This window comes from Liolophura sinensis, chromosome 8, assembly GCF_032854445.1.
Source record: "Liolophura sinensis isolate JHLJ2023 chromosome 8, CUHK_Ljap_v2, whole genome shotgun sequence".
In the NCBI taxonomy this organism is placed as follows: domain Eukaryota; kingdom Metazoa; phylum Mollusca; class Polyplacophora; order Chitonida; family Chitonidae; genus Liolophura; species Liolophura sinensis.
In genome coordinates, this window is record NC_088302.1 from 32,285,232 (window position 1) to 32,307,102 (window position 21,871).

The 21,871-nt window shown below is 38.0% G+C and overlaps 1 protein-coding gene across 1 annotated transcript; it reads right to left on the reverse strand.

Annotated features, from left to right (window-relative positions):
- Positions 1-9,137: 9,137 nt before the first annotated feature.
- Positions 9,138-20,806, reverse strand: LOC135473420 (uncharacterized). The gene is made up of 5 exons (XM_064753270.1): positions 20,702-20,806; positions 18,278-18,617; positions 15,785-16,080; positions 15,221-15,281; positions 9,138-13,942 (listed from the first exon to the last, which is right to left on the reverse strand). Exons 2-5 carry the CDS (start codon positions 18,444-18,446, stop codon positions 12,114-12,116), a joined length of 2,355 nt encoding a protein of 784 aa, XP_064609340.1. The 5' UTR covers positions 18,447-18,617; positions 20,702-20,806; the 3' UTR covers positions 9,138-12,113.
- Positions 20,807-21,871: the final 1,065 nt, after the last annotated feature.

The following is a 21,871-nucleotide window of genomic DNA, read 5'->3' on the forward strand; positions in this document are numbered from 1 at the left end:
CGTCTGTTATGTCTGTCCATCCGTCTGTATTCGTGTCCGGGCTACATCTCCAGTTGTTTCCCACGGACAGCTTTCATTTTGGTGGATACACACATACACAGATGACAATGTGTCATGACTCCTAATCGTCCATTTTCACGGTTGTCGCAGTTACCACATCGCCAGTTTCCCTTTGTATACTATATAGATAGATATGATTTCGTGTCCAGACCAGAACTCCCAACTATTTTTATTTTGGGTGTTCATTTTTGGTGTATACATGTCGTTGCTCACATTAGTCCATTTCCACGGCTGTCATGGTTACCAGATTACCATTTTTCATTTATATACCATATAACTATGATTTTGTGTCTGGGCTATAACTCAAACTGTTTTCTGCGTAGAAGTTTAATTTTTGGTGGATACATACATATACAGATGACGATGTGTTGTGACTCACATTTGTACATTTCTGCAGTTGCCATGGTAACCAGATCGCTTTTTATCTGATATCTACTGAATAGTTTTGCATGAACATTCTGGCAAAGCTACAACTCCAATTCTTTCCCATATTTCATTTTAATTCTTACTGGATACTGCGATACAGAGGTGACAATGTGTTGTGCATGTTATTTGTCCATTTCCACTGTTGCCATGGTAGCCGACTTGCCAGCATCCCTGCATACACTACATTAATAGATATGATTTTGTGTCTGGGCTACAACTCCAATTGTTCTCTATGTGCAGTTTTAATTTTTGGTGGGATACAGACAAGATGATCTGTGGCGCCTCACGTTTGTCCATTTCCACAGTTGCCATGGTAACCACATACTTATCATCAACAACCATGAAGATTCTTACCAGGTGTTATACTCATCCGTTTTTATCCGTGTTGATTAGTATGTATTTTTCTAAAACAGCATGTACTCTTTTGGATTTTGGTTGTTTACATTTGGTTTAATTTTGCTGTTAAGGCCACACCAGTTAAAATCCTTGTTTTGCGGGCAGAATAAACCTTTCTTCATTCTCTGAGGAGGGTGTAAAAATAAAACTTGAAAATCATCCTTTTTGTGGAAAATGTGGACAATTCAAGCAATTTTTTGTGGAAAATGTGGACAATTCAAGCAATTTTTCCTGTTAAAGACATAGTTACATGATCGGATAGCAAAAACAGGAAAATGATGCATTTTCAGCTCTATTTTTATTCCATATTTGTGTTTTATAGCGTTGACAATGCCCATGAAAAGTGAAATATTCCTGAATCTATGCTCTACCAACATTATACTTATAAAGGGTGATGTTTGCATGTACTTCTTAGGCAGCTGTTCCCACCATAATGCTGGCTGCCTTCGTATAGGTAAAATATTCTTGAGTGCAGCGTAAAAAAACAATCAAAAAATAAATAAATACTCTACATTGCCCATCTTTCGTTGCACATGGTGTAGAGTACACACAGGGAACACTCAGGGGGAATAACTCTTGAAAGCCAAAACCACTGGAGATGTTTCATAATTTTTTGCTACACTTACTCCAGTAACACTTACTCCAAGTGGCAGTTCCACTATTAATTAATGTAGAAAGCATCCATTAGTTTACTATACAAACACATCAGAGTGTGTTAGAAATATCTGGGATACAATATGTGTAGGCTACTGTCAGCATGTATACCCTAATTCTTCAATCTTTTTAACCATGACCAATATTTTGAAACATTCTGAGAGTGCTATTGGGTGTAGAAATAATTTGCAGTTTTATGAAAGCTTACATCTGAAAGTGCTAAACAAATCAGGGGGCCTCCGTGGCTCAGTTCATTAGCGCGCCCACCATAATGCTGGTCGCCGTCGAATAAGTGAAATATTCTTGAGTACAGCGTAAAACACCAATCAAATAAATAAATAAATAAATGAACAAATCATTTTTATCATCATTTCATGTCAATTGTATGAATAAATTCCACTTGGAAAAGTGCTTTAGAGGTTGAAAAGGTTAAAGATTTCCACAGTTGTAATGAAACATTTTTCGGTGAAGGGTGCACTGAGAATAAACAGTAATGGTTAAACAAAATTCAGTACAATACATGCATTTAGCCCTTTATGGTGAGAAATAACATTAATGTAAGTTTCACAGAAATAAGGAACTTCCAGTGTGTCATCCGTCCTAGTGTTGTAACATGCTCCAACTGATGGTTGTGGGTACCTCCAGTTTTCTCCCACAATAACAATGGCCTTTGTCATATGAGTGAAATATTCACAAGTGTGGTGTAAAACACCAATCAGAAATAAATGAATAAACACATAAATAACATGGTCTGAATGCATGAAATTGATAAGCAGAAGTGTGTCTGCAAGTAGCTGTTTGCGGGCAACCCCAAGGTTTTTGCTCATAAGAGCTGTAACATGCATAGGTCTACATAGGAAAGCAGCTTTACTTTACAAAGATGCCCAAGGGTGTCTCAAAACTGGAGTTGCTGCCAGGTATAAATACGTAGATGTAATGAAGTCATTGTTGATGCCCTATGTGCATATTGATTACCTTATATTACAAAATTCACAATTTCGCCTCTTGTGTATTGGAATCAGTGTTAAGGGTGGTATCTCAGAATATACAGCATGTATTGAACTCAGATTTTGCATGTATATAAATACTGTGAGGGGAATGTTTATGATTTGTTCCCTTCATGTATGTTAATTACCATAAATTACAAAATTCTTGAGCTTCACGTCTCTTTGGTGCATTAGAATTCATGTTAACATAAAATGTTTTAGTAATTCATTTGTGCCTAGTGGGCCAAAGTTCTGCATTGATGCCTCTTCTATAGGTGAGCTCTTTTTTTTTGAAAGATACACATATTTGTACAGTGGATGACGAATGGATTTGAACACACGACATCATTGTTGGCAGACCAGTACAACTGATTCTGATATATAGATCTTCACTTCTGAGCAATACTGTCTCACACTTATAACTTTTTCAATTTCAATTCAATACGTGCATCACAATCTGAGATCACACTATATCCTCAATTTCCCCCATTTATTCCATTCATCCAATTCAGAGAAAAAAAAAGGAAAGTCAATCTAGTTCGGTTTAGTTTGGCCTTGACCCATTTAAAGATAGCAGACTGCTCATAAAAAGGAAGCATATTCCTTTATTTATTTACTTGGGTTTAATGCAATGCTTAAGAATGTTTCACCTTTTTTTGATGCAGCAAGGTTTATGGCTGAAGGAAATTACCCGTCAGGCGATGAGAAAACATTGGATTCCTACAAAGATTAATCACCTATATCAGACAATCTGCTTCTTCTAAGAATTTGTTTTCAAAGCTGTCTTTCCATGAAAGCACCCACAATGTCATGGTCGATGTCTCCAATTTCCACTGTTTAGGAACATCTGGCCCCAGAATCACGAAGTGTCCTTAGACTTAAGTCAAAACTTCAATCATTAAATTTTGTATGTTCCTTTCCATTATATTAACTGAAATTTGTTGTACAATAACTTACCCAGAACTTCCTTTGTGAAGCAAAATTTTGACCTTGTAACATGGGAAAAAAAAATTTTAATGTGATTTGAAATTTTGACTTAAGTGTAGTATTGTTTTGCGATCTCAGGGCCAGAACTCCCGTCCAGTTTTTGCTAAATAAGGAAGGTCGAAGACAAATAAGGAAAGCTATACATATACGCAAACACCTCATAATACTATTTGCAGAAAAATTTCGTAAAATGAAAAAAAGATTCACAACCGTACTTACACTGGTTTGCAAATAACCTTTTAGTTCCCACTGTCAACAGTTATAATAGCTTATTAGGATGAAATCAAAGGTTAAAAGCTTGCCTTAAACGTGATAAGGAATGTGAATCACCAATATGCAAACCTTTCATACCAACAATTAAGAACTGTGTACTTACGTGCAACTACTACCAAAGATAAAACTCTTCTTGTTATTATCAAGCCAACTCGACTGCTGCATGTCTAGGTGCAAAATTTTCGAATACCGTCTTAAACACCAACCAAACAAATAAAATAATATATCGATGTGCAAACTGGTGATGTGTGCAATATTACAACCATGTTTGGCACAATTTTTTCTTTTCTTATTTTTAAAAAATTGTGATCGTTCTGCGACTCTGAAGACTTGCTTTCATAAGGCATAAAAAAATGAATTTACTGGAAAAAGATTGGCAGGCTTCCCCAGGTGATGTATATTCAATATTATTTACTTGATTTATTTGACTGGTGTTTTACACTGTACTCAAGAATATTTCATTTACGCGACAGTGGCCAGTATTGTGGCGGGAGGAAACCATTCCATATGGTGGAAAACATTAATGGTTGTACGATTGCTGTGGACCACCTTTTTGTCAACACGGCCCTATAAACAATAGGATCTGTGAATTTGGAAATTCCATGCCCAAAGTCAGGATTTAACCTGCATCTCATCAACCATCATGCCACTGAGCCATGTCCAGCTTAAACAATGGTGTATGAATGAGCACTTATGGTACAATCCTGTAATGAAGTAAACAGAAACAATACATTTTCACTACTTCTTTATTACATGTACCACAGTATACATGGTATAATCCATTATAAAACTCTTCTGTTAAAAGCAGACACTTGTATAAGTAAGAACATCTATCACAACAGAAAACAAGTTTCCATGACCTGTGGCAAATAAAAAATGTTGCACATGTAATAAAGGCTACATAATCTCAGGTGCGTGAGGCCTTCTGCAAAACTGGCTGTCAATGTACTGGCTGATTGGCGGTCAATATACTGGCTGACTGGCCGTCAACATACTGGTTGACAAGATACTGACATACTGTCTGTCCATATACTTACCCTGATTGGTTGTCTATATAATGGCTGTCAGCATCAATACTGGTCCAATAAAACATACTAGTTGACTGGTTGCTACCATACTGGCCTACTGGCTACCAATATATACTGGCTCACTGACTAAAACTAAAAAATGTTACCGTAATCTAGTATTAGCTCACTAGGTGTCTAGTAAATGAAGCTACAGACAAACTGGCCTACTAACTGCTAAGTAAACTACTAGATGTCTGGTGAACTGGCTCAGTTGCTGTCAAAATACATCAACTTGGCCCCAGGCCATCCAGTGTCAAATGGGAAATTTTCTGCTTATAAAACTAGCCTAACTACTGCCAAAGTATATCAACTTGGCCCCAGGCCACCCAGTGTCAAATGGAAAATTTGCTGTCCATAGACCTAGCCTAACTACTCTCAAAGTACATCAACTATACATAGTACCAAAACAACACACCAGACACCAGACTGAGCTGAACCAGTTGTGCATGTCAAACATGTGAAATTAGCTGTACTTGACCACCTGCTATCTAGTATCAGGCAGGCTGACAAATTCACCAGGAAATTCTATTAGAAATCTTCACTGTATTCTACGCAGATATGTCAGGCATCCTGGGCATGCTTGCAATATATGTATATGTATATTCAGACTGTACTAAGGTCAAGACTGGCAATGCAAATATATCAATGAAGCCTGACATCACATATACAATTACAACACATTGATTATTTCATAATGAAATGATTGATCACTGAATTCAGTAGATCATGCATAACAGCACAATATTTTAATATCACTCATACAATATCTGAATGCTTTTGTTTAAGCCACTGTCTCTGTTTACAAATGTATAGTGCAGTTAGGTTTGCAAACCTGGTTATGTTGGTAGAAACAGGCACACATTTGTTTTAAAATATCATGTTTCCAAGGCTACTGTGTTAGCGATACTCAGTTATGCTGATAGTAGGCAGTGAGGACAATGAAGTAAAGGCACTTTTTTTTTTCAGAGATGCAAGGCAAGCATGGCTGATGAGCAAGAGAGAATTGATGTTCAGACAGTAATTGTTATCGCAACTTCAGCATGACTGACATGACATCTCAAAATATGTCAGATTTGCACGTCATATCCACTGTTATAGACCTTTCCGAATTCTCAATCAAGCACATGCATTCAGCCAATGAATCATAATCAACATTGTTGTCATGTAGGTCAACCGGATATCCCACACATTGGTTACAAATATTCAATCTTTTTGTGACGTCACAATTGCTTTTCCCTGGAATGGAATGAAAAGTAACGTTGTCACAAGAACAGGTGATAGGGAATCGGATGTTGTGGATCCATCCATTAATCACATCTGTTCGCATCACTTTTGTATTGGTCCGAAGGTGTCCCTAAAACCAATACAATGGCAATGAAAAAAACACTTGATCACATCTATTGATAATTCTGTTCCATGACTGTGTATGTTTTGATTCGAGTATTGCTTTAAAGATGGCTACATTTCTTGTAAAATTGAACATGATGCACTGGAGTTGCTATTCTACTGCCAAATGTGACAATCATATGCTTTTATCATCTGTGATCCACGTCCATCATTAAACTCAGTGACCTTGGCCAATACAGCTTTCCTCTCGGCCAATACAGCTTTCCACTTGGCCAATACAGCTTTCAACTTGGCCAGTACAGCTTTCAACTCTGGCAAATACGACCTACAACTTGGGTACAACATACACAGTAAACTGAAACAAAATTATATATTCCTGCCCATTCACAGTCAAGTAGGCCTACATGACTGGACATTCCAGCAAATAAAGTCAAAGCAACTACAGCACTATGTTACAGAACATGAAATACAAAATTCTGTATATATAAATAGGACACTATATATAAATTTTTCCACTTATCTTCAAATCTTAACCATTGTAGCAAGAAATTCCAAATCTTCACTCTTTTCATTTTTTTTTTTTTTTCGGTTAAAACTATGAACTTCACAAAAACAGTGCAGCATATATTACCAACATATATATACCCTAATATTTGCTGAAATACTGAAATGGAACAATATCAATAATGGAATAATTAATATCAGTATCAAATATCTAGAACATAAAAGGTAACACTAAACATGATTATATTTATCTAATTATATGAATGGACATTGGCAAGGTTGAGATTCCTACTACACAGACAGTCCTGGCCAAGTCCAAAACGGGAATGTTGGTCCCATTTTGGTCCCATGTTTTGAGATCAGGAGACTACATGTATGTTGATTGTTCCTGAACTGGACACATGCAACTGTTTCCTGAATTGGACTCATATAACTGTTTCCTAAAAAGGAAACTTTTCAATGTTCAAATATAGGGAAAAAAATTAAACTAGGTAGGTCAGTAAAATTCAAATGTAAAAAATCAAAAATTTATTGTTTGCTTTAGGAAAGATTGAATGCATGTAATTGGGAAGCAGTGTGTTACATTTAAATATAACAAATATGTATCTGATCTAACAAAACCCATGAATAAACTTTACACAATGCAGCCTGTATATGGTACTGTGGAAGCTTATAATTATATCATACTTCAATCATTGGATTCTACATGAATAAAGCTGAGATTTTCTTATCTGATTTAGGGCATGATCAACATGTTCAAATGTAACTCTGGAAACTCTTTAACATGCAGCCTTAACAATGTTTTGTGTAGGTAAGGAATCAGTAGAGAAAAGTGTGGGGGCTTCACTTATTCCACATACAAGCCAGTCAGAGGGAAAGCCTAGACAACATCTCTGGCTACCTTGTCACTGTCATGTGCACATCTGTTGTGTCCATCAAGGGAATGGGAATTAAACACCTATAGCTACAACATGGGGTATATGTATCTGTCTGAGGAAGGATCAGACCCTCTTCATTAGCCATCTGTTCATTGGACTTTAGGTGTGAGAGGACGGGACAGACTGGGCAGACACATGTACCTTGTTTCAGGTGTGGCGTATATGTATCTCTGAGGAAGGATCAGACCCTCTTCATTAGCCATCTGGTAAAGGGACTTTAGGTGTGAGAGGACGGGATAGACTGGGGCAGACACATGTACCTTGGTTCAATAGTGGGGTATATGTATCTGTCTGAGGAAGGATCAGACCCTCTTCATCAGCCATCTGGTCATTGGACTTTAGATGTGAGAGGATGGGACAGACTGGAGCAGACACATGTACCTTGGTTCAATAGTGGGGTATATGTATCTGTCTGAGGAAGGATCAGACCCTCTTCATCAGCCATCTGGTAAAGGGACTTGAGGTGCGAGAGGACGGGATAGACTGGGGCAGACACATGTACCTTGGTTCAATAGTGGGGTATATGTATCTGTCTGAGGAAGGATCAGACCCTCTTCATTAGCCATCTGGTAAAGGGACTTTAGGTGTGAGAGGACGGGACAGACTGGGGCTGGCACATGTACCTTGGTTCAATGGTGGGGTATATGTATCTGTCTGAGGAAGGATCAGACCCTCTTCATTAGCCATCTGGTAAAGGGACTTTAGGTGTGAGAGGACGGGATAGACTGGGGCTGGCACATGTACCTTGGTTCAATGGTGGGGTATATGTATCTGTCTGAGGAAGGATCAGACCCTCTTCATCAGCCATCTGGTAAAGGGACTTTAGGTGTGAGAGGACGGGACAGACTGGGGCTGGCACATGTACCTTGGTTCAATGGTGGGGTATATGTATCTGTCTGAGGAAGGATCAGACCCTCTTCATCAGCCATCTGGTAAAGGGACTTTAGGTGTGAGAGGACGGGACAGACTGGGGCTGGCACATGTACCTTGGTTCAATGGTGGGGTATATGTATCTCTCTGAGTAAGGATGAGATCTTCATAAGCCATCTGGTAACATGATTTTAGGTGCGAGAGGAGAGGAAACCCCACACACACTCAATAGCTGTCATACAACAAGAAAATAATGCTTTAAAGGAGAGGTTTGTGTTAGTAGAACATCTAACACTGAACAGTCTGAACTCTCTGCTACATGGGAGCTGAGAGTCTGACGTTACTGGGTCAAATTTATCACCCAAACTTTTCTTTTTTCATTTTACAAAAAAATTTATAAAATTCCTGAAAGTTTCCTGTTTACGACACTTATGTCCAACTTCAGACACATTTCCTGATTTGGACTTGGACTGGACTGACAATGGGATAAGATAAAATGTTTAGCGCATTATAATGTAAAAAATTTTCTTACAGAAGACGTACAAAAAAAAAAAAAAAAAAAAAAAAAAAAAAATAAAAAAAAAAAATCCACAAAAGGAAAATAAATAAAGCCAAGCTATTGACTGTGAAAGATACAAACTCTGTATTATTTTTTATGGGAACACACATGTATGTATATTTAGCACATATACACATGAATGCATGGGTAAGTGATGGTTGGTTTACAGGATGATTGCATTGTAGGTGAAATATCAGGTGCTTTATGCCAACAGAACTACATGTGTATATTGACAAGAAATACATGTACCTTCATATATATATCCACATGTATCATGAGATCTACACTGACATTACATCTTGTGGGCCGTTTTGAATATATAAAACTTATACAACAACGCACTGATACTTGGAATGCCACATTGTATGGTAAAATAACGACAAAATAAAAGCAAATCCTACATTCTTTCAATAAAAGATACATAATACATGTACATCATTTATAAACACATGTATGTATTGGAAATGATACACACATTTTGTCATGTTAACTGTCCAATGTTTACAAATTCGTGTACATTACACAATATCTAACACATTACCTCATGAACATGCTTTAACAGTAATAATGCTTTCATTGTCACAATGTGAAACACACAGTACTGTTTAAACACAGCAATGCAACCTCCATGAAGGAACTGGACCTCACATACATCATTAGTGTGTACATTAAAACAACATTGGCATGTAAACAAAATAGCATCAATAAAACGAAAGCACTAAACAGGCCAACAACAGAAGAATCTGTGCTTTTCTTTTAAGTTGTGTGTATCGCCAAAGGCCTATTCAAACGTTTCACATTTAATACTCTGGCTAAACCACCAGCCTTCCCTAGTAGACCTGACAAACCTCCTCCAGTTGTATCTCCATAATCTAAAGTACATAAAATGGCTACCCACACAATGATTACTTAATTTTCTTGACTGGAACCAGTTAAGAGGAACAGTAAATTGTCTGACAGAGGTGATTAAAAAATACTGTGCGAAGAGTGGAGAACCTAGGTGTCACGTTCAGGGGCATATATACATGTGCAGTGTAGCCTCACTATAAAACTCCTCGGCACAGCACCCATTAGGGTACAAGGCAAGTCACAATCTTGCCTCGAAAAAATCTGTGGGCATACAGATTGCATTGCAAGAGAAAGTTGATCAGTGGACATGGAATCTGCAGACAAGTATCCCGTTATCTGAAGGCACAAGTTACAATGAGTGTCAAATCTTCAATTGTGACCAGACTGGCCTACATGTATGCTACAAGATCGCATGTGACGCAACTCAAATTTTGTCCTGTGGTATACATATTGCATGGCTGTAGACAGTCAATCGTCGAACATGGCATCTGCAGTCCAGTATCCTAAAGGGCCTAACTGAAAACAGAGGTTACGATGAGTGTCAAATCTTCAATTGTGACCAGACCTATGCTACAAGATGTTGCCAGACAGAACACTTCCAATCAAGTCTGACACCAACAAGATCGCTGGATTTTAAGCCCAGAAAAATTGCGCAAAAAGACCAGTGAATACAAACCTGAAACCCACGTGTATGGGCAACTGAAAGTCCTTGTGATGCATTAAGCAAGTTAATCTGAAGAGCCTTTCCGTGACATCAAGGCACCATTTACCATTTCAGAAAGAATTACAGAAGAAATCTGATCACAGACATGCTTTACAGTGAGGAGTCTAGGATTACTGAAAGGGGATACCTGGACTACCTGGAAAAGATATTCTGTTTAATGGCGAAAGCCTGGGACCAAGTTCAGTCCAAGAGCATTGAAAACTGTCAGCTGAAGGGGCCTTAAGATGGCTTTGGGTCTGTTGTGCCGACATCCCTACCAGTCGAGGGGGGGACGACTCCCACAGCTAATTTGAGAGATTTACCAAAACGACTTGCCACCAAACACCATTCAATGGATGCCACTATGCCCAAGTGAAGTAGGAGTAGAGGAGGAGCAGACAATCTTGTGGACAGCTAGGCCGAAATGGACAAAGATTCTGCAGTCATTTTTGCCCCAACCAGCACAATATCGTGCCACAGAGAACACTTGCTACCAAGTGCGATTTCAACAAGACTTAACAGATTTATGGTCCAGTAAAATTGCATTATAATCAAAGCCCCCGCTACATTAAGCATATAAATATGGACAGCCTTTCCGTGACGTATACCAACGTGCGTGTATGTACATGTATGTATTTTATGCGTGTATGTACATTTACCCTAGGTGTTACTGTGGTAATATAAAATGTATGTTAGATCTTACTAAAGTGATTTTTTCTCACTGTTTTATTAGACAGATCTAGCGCCATGCATACTGAAACAGTCAACATCATTTTCTGTTCAGTAACTGCGCATAACATGGTCATATGATCGTGTTGGCGTACAGCATAGCATTCAACTAACTTAGTTTAAAATAAAAAAATCCTCACTCGTAACAAATGTCATCTGATAACTCCTGTGTCATTTCGTAATATCACGAAGAAGTCTTTAACATACCCAAAGACCTGTCCCCTGATCGGCACGTTACAGCGAGGCTACACGGTACTTTCATACATGTAATTAAATAAGAATTAACAGTTAAAACGGTTATGGCCGTACATAGACAAATCCATGGACACAAGTACATGGCCAATAACATAAGCATTCATCTTTCATATCAAGGAGTAAAAGCTGTCATCCTCACATTAACACAATAAAATAAATTACAAAAACACATGTAAACATACCCAAATGTGGAACAAGCCACCCAAGTTTAAGGACAAGGTTTGGAATGTAAAAAAAGGATGTAAAGTTAAATACATTAAAACTCTATTCAATACACATGTAAATACATGCAATACCGAGATTTTTAGTCAATCTAATAAACATTTCAAAGCCATAATTAATTTTAAATGACCATTCCTACTCTGCAGTCAAAGGCTATCTGTAAATTTCTACAACCTCAAAAAGTCATTGGTTAATTTTTGTATATGATCCATGATTACAAACTTGTACAAATTCGTTGAACTTCATAACTTGTAAACTTATGAGTAGGAACGGCATCCTTAACACAGCTTAAAGTGAGCTTATTTTCTCAGCAATAAGGCACCAATTAGCGTGATCAAAATACGAGTTGACAATGTTTAAAATAGGCACATGCACTGTGATAAGCTCTTCCAGTTCCCCCTCTCTGAACACGTGATAGTACCTCTGACAGGAGGAGCCCTGAGTAACAGCTGGGGGTTTCCCAAAACTTTCTCCTGATTCCTTCCTAGACAGATTCGTCAGACAGGTTGACATGCTGGTGGTAAAGTCTTCAAACACTTCATCCATGCTGGATTCCACAGTTCCACCCGAACAATGATTAACAGGCTTTTCAGCTGGGTAAGACACATCTTGCCTGTGTTCACCAGTGCTGAAACTTTCGCCTTTTCTTGCTTCTTTTGTCCCTTTCACTACCAGTTCTTTGGGCTGCCTGCCTCTGGACTCGAGACCATTCTGAGACGTACTATATGGATTGCCATTATCATCTAAACATCTGGGTTTCTCACATGCCGAGCTGACATGGGCCCCATTATTATAAATAGTACTAGAATTATCTATCATGCAACCATTCTTTTCTTTCTTGTGTAATTTTCTACCTACAGACGCACGCGGCTCCGGATCGTCAATTGAACAGAGACTTCCTTTCAACTGACTGCTGCCGGGAAATTCCCGCACTACGAATTCCCTGCAGAGGACATCTTGCTGCTGTTGAGCATTGGTTAGACTGCAGAAAGACTTAAAGCTCTTCAAGTCCTGTTCCACATCCTTGACACAACTCTTGTAGTAGTCACGCCACACTGAAGACAACTGGTCTTGTGAAGTCTTTGCATCATAATCTGAATCATTATCCATGCTTCTGGACTTTCCCATGATCAAAGTTTTGAGTCTGTCTAACAATGAAGGCTCTTGTTTCGCTATGGTGGGTGATCGGGTTTGGTTGTTGTTTCTGCACACGGTTAATACTGCGGCAGCCTGTTGTTTATGACAAAACTGTTCTTTAATACTGGCTTGTTTTGTGTGCAAAGAAGACTTTGCTTCTTGCGTACCATCACCAGGCCTCTCATGGGTCAAGGGTTTTGGACTACAACTGAGCACCATCTTGTTCTTGTCTTGGGGGAAACACTGAGGAATTTGTGTTGCACTGGAATGATTGTCACAACAATTAAGTGCCTGATCACAATGACGAGGAAGCTTTTTGTCCTTTGTAAAGGAAGGACAGATCTTGTTCTGACATGATGTGATATGTCGTGAAGCCTCCAATTTCATTGGAATGCTTCTTCGTTGAGTGTTGTAAGAAATGGTGGTCTGCCTCCGGCAATTTTGAGAAGGACTAATGCCTGCCGTGTGCCGATGAAGGAGATGCAAAGATGAGGGTCGAACAGGCGGATTCTGTGGCTTTTGGACACCAGCAGAACCTTTCGAGGAATCCCATTCAACAGTATTTGAAAATACACCACATGTTGTACTGCATGGAAAAGCTTTTGATGCTTTACGAGACTGTCTTAACCTACAACTAGTACAAAGGCTTTCACAATGTCTACAACTAGATGAGGATTCTTTTTCAGAGCACGGGCATGTATCATGACTGGCATTCACATGTTCTGCTTCCACATCTGCGGAGTGATTACCACTGACCGTCATAGATGAAGACACTGGAGAATTAGTAACTTCTAAGCATCCATTCTGCTGGATACCCTGTTCTGACGAGGTCGTCTCAGAGGTGAAAGTTTTGATGGACTGATTCTGATTGGTTAATAAGATTCCATCTGTGTCAGCTACATCCCCTACTGCATCATCCTCACTCACAGAACTTGTACTGGAAAAGTCTGAGCCAGTTCCTGCTGAGGATTTGCTGGTTGCTGAAACATTATAAACCTAGCTGATGCCTACTCAATAACATAAAACAGAGTTACGAAGATGCATATACATGTGCCAACTGGTCAAAACCCAAATCTCTGCAATAAATGGGATGTTATCCTGTGGTATCACACTATGATTAATTATGGTTATGATAGATGGCAAAATGAGTCTCTGACAAGGTAAATAAAACATGGTCAAATTGTATTTCACACTTCCAGGTGATAATGTTCAGTTAGAAAAGCCAAGCAAAGGCAGGACTTTAGCTAATAAAGAGTATTTAAGATTTATTTATAAATCTGATTGGTGTTTAATGCCATACTCAAGAAGATTTAACTTGCATAATAGTAGTTATGGGTGGAGGAAATTGGTGAAAGTGCCCTTCAGACATTGTCAGGTGCAGGGAGATTTATTCATTTGATTGGTGTTTTATGCCGTACTCAAGAATATTTCACTTATACGATATATATATTATTATATATGGTGGGAGGAAATCGGGCAGAGCCCGGTGGAAACCCATGACCATCCGCAGGTTGTTAGCAGACCTTCCCAAGTACGGCCGGAGGGGAAGGGAAGGAGGGAGGGAGGGAGGGACTACAGTGAATTAATTACATGCACAATTATTATAACCGTCAATTTCATCAAGTATAACATTACAGTGGTAGTATCCTAGAAGCTTGGGTGGTTCAGATATCGGAATTCATTTAGTGTGGCCTTAATAAGACTAAATTTGTTTAATATTATTGATCAATTAATTTTTCATATGACTGGAGCACAAAGCAGTTTTTCATATCACTTGTACAACGTCAGTCAGATTTCTTTGTGCAGGAAAACGGAGTACCCTGAGTACATGGGCGTCTTTCACCATGTAAGTGAGTGAGTGAGTGAGTACTTGGGGTTTAACGTGGTACTCAATAATTTTTCAGTCATATGATGACGAAGGAATCCTTAGGGTGTATGTAATGTGCCTCCTTATTGCAGGACGGATTTCCACTGCTCTTTTATCTAGTGCTGCTTCACTGAGACAACTTAACGATGTAACTGACAGAATATCCTGACTTAAAGCCCCATGCCACCAAGCAAAAGCTGGATTCAGTCAGACTTATCTCTAATTAACAAATTAGACAATGAATCCAATGATAAGGGGGTGTTTACAAAGAAGAATTTTCTATGCCAATGATGTCATTATATACAAAATAAAACTGAAACTTCTGTTGCTAGCATTTAGTCACCCTCAATCTTGCTAAATACAGCACATCTTGAAAATTCTCTTTACTTACCCCTTTTGCGATGAAATTTTGTTGGTTTATTCCATGGAACCAAAACATCCTGTCCATCAAACTATAAATAAAGATACATTTAATCAGTACAAGCACATCATGCTATGGAAACAGGGCATCATGCAATGTACATATATATAAGGCCTTTCTCACAACATTAACATATTTACGTATTTCATCAGTGATTTTAGATACGCTCAAGAGTATTATCGACAACAGTGATGAAAAATTTCTATATGGAATAAAGTAAAGGCTCTTTCATGGAGAAGTTATACTATAAGTAGCCTTGCTTTCAGCTACATGTATATTCCATTTTCTGAATAGAGTTAGCTTAAAATTACAAGGCCATTCAAACACTGAGAGGCGCCAACTCTTCTAATGTGCTAGATCCTTAATTGATTTCCTTAATAACATCTGCTTACAAGTGCAGCTTAACTTGGAAATCTATTTCAAGTAACCACTGAGAGAAAATCAGAAGAAGAAAAAGTTAAAACAAATCACTTTAATATTGATTTCCACTATAAATGAAACTGGATTCAAAAACAAGAGTGAAATCCACAATACCCGGCGGTGTTTTTGCTCGAAGGCCCAGACACATATCATGATTTTGCCCCCAGGACGGATGATTCGAGCAAGCTCTCTCAACGCCTGTATCCTCCGATCCACAGTAGCAAAGTGATGAATGACAGCGATAGAAATAGCTGCGTCAAACACTCCATCACGATATGGAAGCTTGAGGTTATCTGACACCATGGCGTTATAACCCCTCTGGTTAGCAATGTTCACCAAGCCTTCACAAAGATCAGACCCTAGTTTGTAAATCTTCTTGTTGATATGTAGGTATCTTCCATTACCACAGCCTATAAAACACAGATGGATACATCCTACGTGACTCTAACAAACAAATTGGATTTCAATAGAGAAATAATTCACATCCATTTCTCTCAAACAAAAGAAATTCTGATTTCGGGCAGTACACGGATCAGTTCCCTAGCCCTTGTATACATTTCCAATACAAGTACACTGTATTTTCCAAGAGTAATGTCAACTTAATATTCTGTGGTAAAATGCATGAGCATTCCTTTTCTTCACACAAGAACAAAATCGTCCTTGTTTCTCTTCTATGTGTGACATTTATTTATTTATTTATTTATTTACTAGACTAATGTTTTATCACACTCAAGAATATTTCACTCAAACGATGACAGCCAATTTCATTTATGGTGGAAGGAAACCCATGACCAGGTTGTTGAAAGGACCTTCTCATGATGCGCGACATAAATAACTAATCCCATTAAAGTACCAGTGTCCAGATTTAGCTACTTGTCCTACGTATAAAGATTATAACCTGTTTAACAGTGTGTTACCAGGAGGGTCTCTGAGAAACCTAATTATCATTTTAAATCTATCAAGCCGCCCTCCCAGTAAAGCTTAGCAGGTGACATTACAGATGGCCAACCCAAGTCTAGATGGCCTATATAACCTGGGAATTCGTGTTACACAGAAGCAAATATTCCTTTGCATCAATTTGAACCCTTTGTGGACGACGTTGAAGTTACGATTTATGATCTGACATCTCTAGTCTGACTTCGGATTCCGTGTTTTCAGACAATGAATTTAATCTTTGTCCAGGCATTTACAACCGGACTAACAAGCTACAGCTTTATCCTGTGTTACATCGAAGGTCTACATTTTGTGTGTATATAAGATTTAATATTTACTATTCTTTCATTCTCTCTGCTTCACAATAAATATTATAGTATTCCCCATGTGGATTTACTTCAAAAATGGGCTCGAAGGAATTTTCGTGAATTTACTCAAGGCAATACTGAAAAAAGATTCTTACAACTGTTTAATTTTCCTAGTTATATTATGGCCGGAATTATTCAAGCACCTTAAACAGGTATTATGAAGGGGGCTTTAATCCTCTTTTGTTTCCTGTGGTGTCGCTAATCCTTGTAATCTGGATCAGAGATTAAAATAATGGGGGACATATTACCACTTTGTAAGATTACTTTCGCACCTACCCTGAGCAGTATTCAAAGAGATATCACTTGTTTTCACACCTTTGATGAGTAATTTTAATCAACCACCAGTATTTCAAAGCCAGTCAGTAATTCTTGAAAATGCAGTAAAGCAACATGATTAGTTTTGCATTGTTTTCGGTTTAAATCGTCCTCTGAAGCAGTTAGAAACCACTAGCATTGCCGCAGCGCTCAAATTTCCATTGCGTTGTTGTACACAGTTACACAATATGTTAGAAGCTCACTCACTGGTCCACAGGAAAGACACAGCCAATGGGATAGCATGTATCAAGGTGACATTCAGTGGAAACCACCACGCATGGTTGTGTCTACTTTTCTTTCACTTTACCAGCAGACCGAAGATTGATCAAACTAATGACGAATGAACTTCCACTTTGTTTTACATCCACCAAACCCTATCATCAGAGTTTATATACATATATTTAAAGCCTAATTTTTCCTTCCTGCTGTTAAAATTTAGCTGCCCGCCAGGATTTCTTATCCCAACTCCTGCCAGCTCGGCAAAGATTTGGCTGAGTTTGGTTGGTTTAAAACCCTTCTGTCTTATGGCGTGAATCCACCTTTTCCTGAGGACTAAATCGTCTGGAAACTTGAAAAAGCTAACTCCAGGGTTCTTTGACAACCTGTTTTTACAACCGTGTGCGGAACGGTAAACCATTTTTTGGAGAAATTTGATATGCTTGTTGTCACTTGTGTGGCTTTTTAACACTGAACTAAATGGCAAAGCTCTGACAGCTCGTAAAGGTTGGACTTGTATGACGTCATTCGGCGGAGACTGCCGAGTGTTAGCAAAAAAAAATGTATAAACCCAGCCTCATTATCTGGTGATTTTAACGCCATTCTACTATATACAGAGGTAGCTAATTATGCATAAATAACCATAATGAATTTGGACACTAATCCTTTAAATGCTATTAAATGTGATGTTTCACAAAAACTTTTATGAAAAGTATAAAAACTTTTTTCCAATACTGCAAACTCATCTTTTATCATGACATTTTCAAACACTTACCGACATCTGCCACCAATGATCCTGGCTCTAGCTCTTTAAGAAACTGACGAACTTTGGGCCAGGCTTTGTGCCTGATGTCTGTAAAGTGAGCAGCTATCTGATCATACACCTCGGACACATGCCGTCTCTCCAACTCCCGGAGGTCTTCTGGGAGAGCACGGGCGGCCATGTTGGTGGCTGTGTCACCTGATGACGACCATTCCTTCAGTTCCAGGCACAGCTAGCTGCCAGTACCCTCTGATCTCACTGATGTTCTGCCATATCTTTGTCCACTGGCTGTTATTGTCTACCATTTCTCCACTATCCAAAGGTCATGCATCACTGGATGATTGTTGTTTACCTATGTGAACAGCAAGAAGAGTTCATGCATATAAATTATCTGGATTAGTTTAATTCTTCAACCTTATCAATGGCCCCTGCCACCAATATTTTCACATTCTGAGAAAACTATGGCTGTAGAGAAATAATTTGCCCATTTTTAAGAAGCATACATTTTTAATGATACAAACAAGCTGTTTTTAGCATGACTTTCAGAATAATTATACGTATAAATTCCACTGAAAAAAGGTCTTTGTGGTTGAAAAGGTTGAAGATTTACAGTAGTTTAATTCAAATTACAATGCAATCACCACAGAAAAGTGATGTCCCAGGGAAATAATATGACCCAGGGTACGGTCATACATGTATGTGTATATATATATATATATATATGGTCAATCGTTAAGTTGTCCAGTTTTTGTCCTTTATATGGTTACCACAAAAGAACAAAAGAAACACTCCAAGCCCTGTGTAGTCAACAACGGTTCATTTATTATAGCTGTTACATGAAGAGTGACCAGGACTTAATGTCCTAGTCCACTCGCCAGCTCAATCCTAACTTTTTCCTCTAGCATACAGCACTGTTTATATATGATCTCTAACATCACAAAGTTTACTTAACCAGGGGTAACTGTCGGGTTGTCATGATGAATACAAGTTATTGTAAGTCTGAACAAATATAGTAGAGACAGAGTTGTTCCTCTTAATCTACAAACAATAGTTTTAGTGTAATTCTCAGACAATTGATAGATTACATTCAATGTTACATGTACATACTGACTTCTTTATAAACTAATTAGGTACTGTTATGACAGTACATGTAAAATGTGTAGCAATTCTTTGACTGGTCATCATATGTTCACAGCTTTAATACGACAATGTAGGGCTGCTTGCCTATCTTTTAACATGGCAGTATTTGTTTACAAAACTACAGGCAAGTTATCATTATTTTTGAAATATTTGACATCCAAATCAGCCAAGAAGATAATTCAGAAAATTATTCTTATCCATTATTTTTCTATATTCTATATACCACCTTATCATGAATTATTCTTGAATATGGTGTAAAACATCCGTCAAATGTACAAATGGCAGAGAAGTGAGCACAAGAGATAAACAAATCCGTCATATGATTCAGGTCCATCAGAAAGACTTGACACGTACTTGACTGAAAACCAGTTTAGTATAGGCTAATGGTTATGACAGCATGAAAATGGCCATTCTACAGCTATAAGGCTATTGGATACAAAAGCTATCCACACTGACATGATTGAGTCTAGATGTGGATTTATGAGGTTAATTGTAGACATGGATTGAAGACTTTATGTGGCTTGTAAATAGTACAAATAATTGGAAATGTGTACATGGTTGTCAGTTTAAGTATGTTTCAGACACATTGGCGGTACAACTGTCCCGATAATGATAAGGTGTTATCAGAACATTTTAGCATGCCACAAACAACCATTAAAAGTAGTGATAAATTGTACAAATAGCACATCCTTTCAGCATCTTAGGAAAGTACACAGTTCTAAATTTCTCTACATTTCAGACGAGCTGATTGATTTATACATTTATTTGGCTGGTGTTTTACAGTGAATTCAAGAAAATTTCACTTCTATAACTGCAGCCAGCATTACGGTGGGAGGGAACCGAACAGAGCTTGAGGGGAACTCACGACCATAAACAACATCAACGACCTACCATTGCTGTCAGGCTTTTCTACGTACATGTATGACATGAAAAAATTGTCACTGTATGCTATAAGCCCTCACTTTATCCACTCATCTTGAATGATTTATTTCTTTATTTATCTATACACCTTAGTCTGAATGTTTCATTTTATGTGACAGTGGTCAAGTTTATGGACAGAAAAAAATAGCCAGCTCAACAAATACTCAAACCCAGCCTGACCAAAATTTGTAGCTATGCACTACAGTATAAATGAAAAGGTACCAAATAAAAGCAAAGTGTACAGTTTGGTACAGAACATGAAGAAAGATATGCCAAAAAAATTGGAACAAAATTTTCATTTTTGAGGCATATTTTATGCTTTCTAATAATATTAGAAACATAAGTAAACATTATTGTGGACGTTATGTATGTTACCTTCTATGTTTAAGGGTGACCTATGCCATCAGGGATTCCTTATGCCTGCATCGCCACCTACCAGCTGCCTGTAAGAGAAAAGACAAAATAAATAATACTGACATTCAGCATTTCACCTATTTTAACATACAGATGTCTGTAAAAGGAAACAAAATACATACATGTATACACGATATTCATGATATCGTATATTTTAATACATTTATGAAAACATTACTCCAAGTGCGAGAGTGAAAATCTGATGTACATGCATGTAGCTCAGTAGCTTTTATGGTTTAATATGTATGTATGTATGTATGTACGTATGTATGTATGTATGTATGTGTGTATGGGTTTTTCAGTCATATGGAAATGAAGAACATACTGCATTTTCTTGTGGCAGGGTAAGGCCTTGCAGCCAAAGTGCCGAGTGAGTTAGCAACAAGTACCATTTTTATCCAGGTCTAGTGATTTCGAGACTTTAAAAGATTTCAACTACGGCATTACATGTACTACAGACCATTTCCCTTCTTAATACGCAGGTTTCGAGATACAATACGACAACAGAATGACATTCCTTGTAACATGAAGTCACCTTTCTTCAGTTTTACAACAAATCATATATAGTGGGCAGGGTCAATCTGCCAATTTCAACACAGAGTAGTTATACAGAATACAGAAAACTAATTAAACAGGATCAGATTTATCTTTAGAATGAGATTCCTGGGAAGGGTAGGGTATCAGTTATTGAGAAAATAATCATATCCCAGCAGTAATTTTACCTAAACTCAAATACTGCCATGTTAAAAGATAGGCAAGTAGCCCTACCATGCTGTAAAGTAGAGACGTCAGTTTGCACTGGGACATCTCTCTGTGGTTGTAATGGCATAATTCAGAAACTGGGATTTCTGAGATTGTAAGGACGATCAATGGTAAGATAATGTATATAACTATGTAGTGTGTACACTGTACACAAAGTTCAGTATCATAATGACATATTAATTTCATCCCAAAGCAGCTGATGACACTCCCATGTGGTCATGGTGGTATATGTGCTGGCTATAAAGATCACCAATGTTCTCAAGAGCAAATAATTCTATGTCTCTTAATTGTTAATGTAAAACCAGGCACAATGCACCTAATGTACTGGACACAGTAGTAAATGTATAACTGACGTAGGAGTTTCAAGAC

Bases quoted from the DNA above. Each gene is read 5' to 3' on its own strand.
- LOC135473420 (XM_064753270.1), bottom strand. From the start codon at position 18,446: ATGGCCGCCCGTGCTCTCCCAGAAGACCTCCGGGAGTTGGAGAGACGG. The intron at 16,081-18,277 runs GTAAGTGTTTGA...TGTGTTTTATAG, and splicing joins ATCATTGGTGGCAGATGTCG to GCTGTGGTAATGGAAGATAC. The intron at 13,943-15,220 runs GTAAGTAAAGAG...ATAATGTTTCAG, and splicing joins AAAATTTCATCGCAAAAGGG to CAACCAGCAAATCCTCAGCA.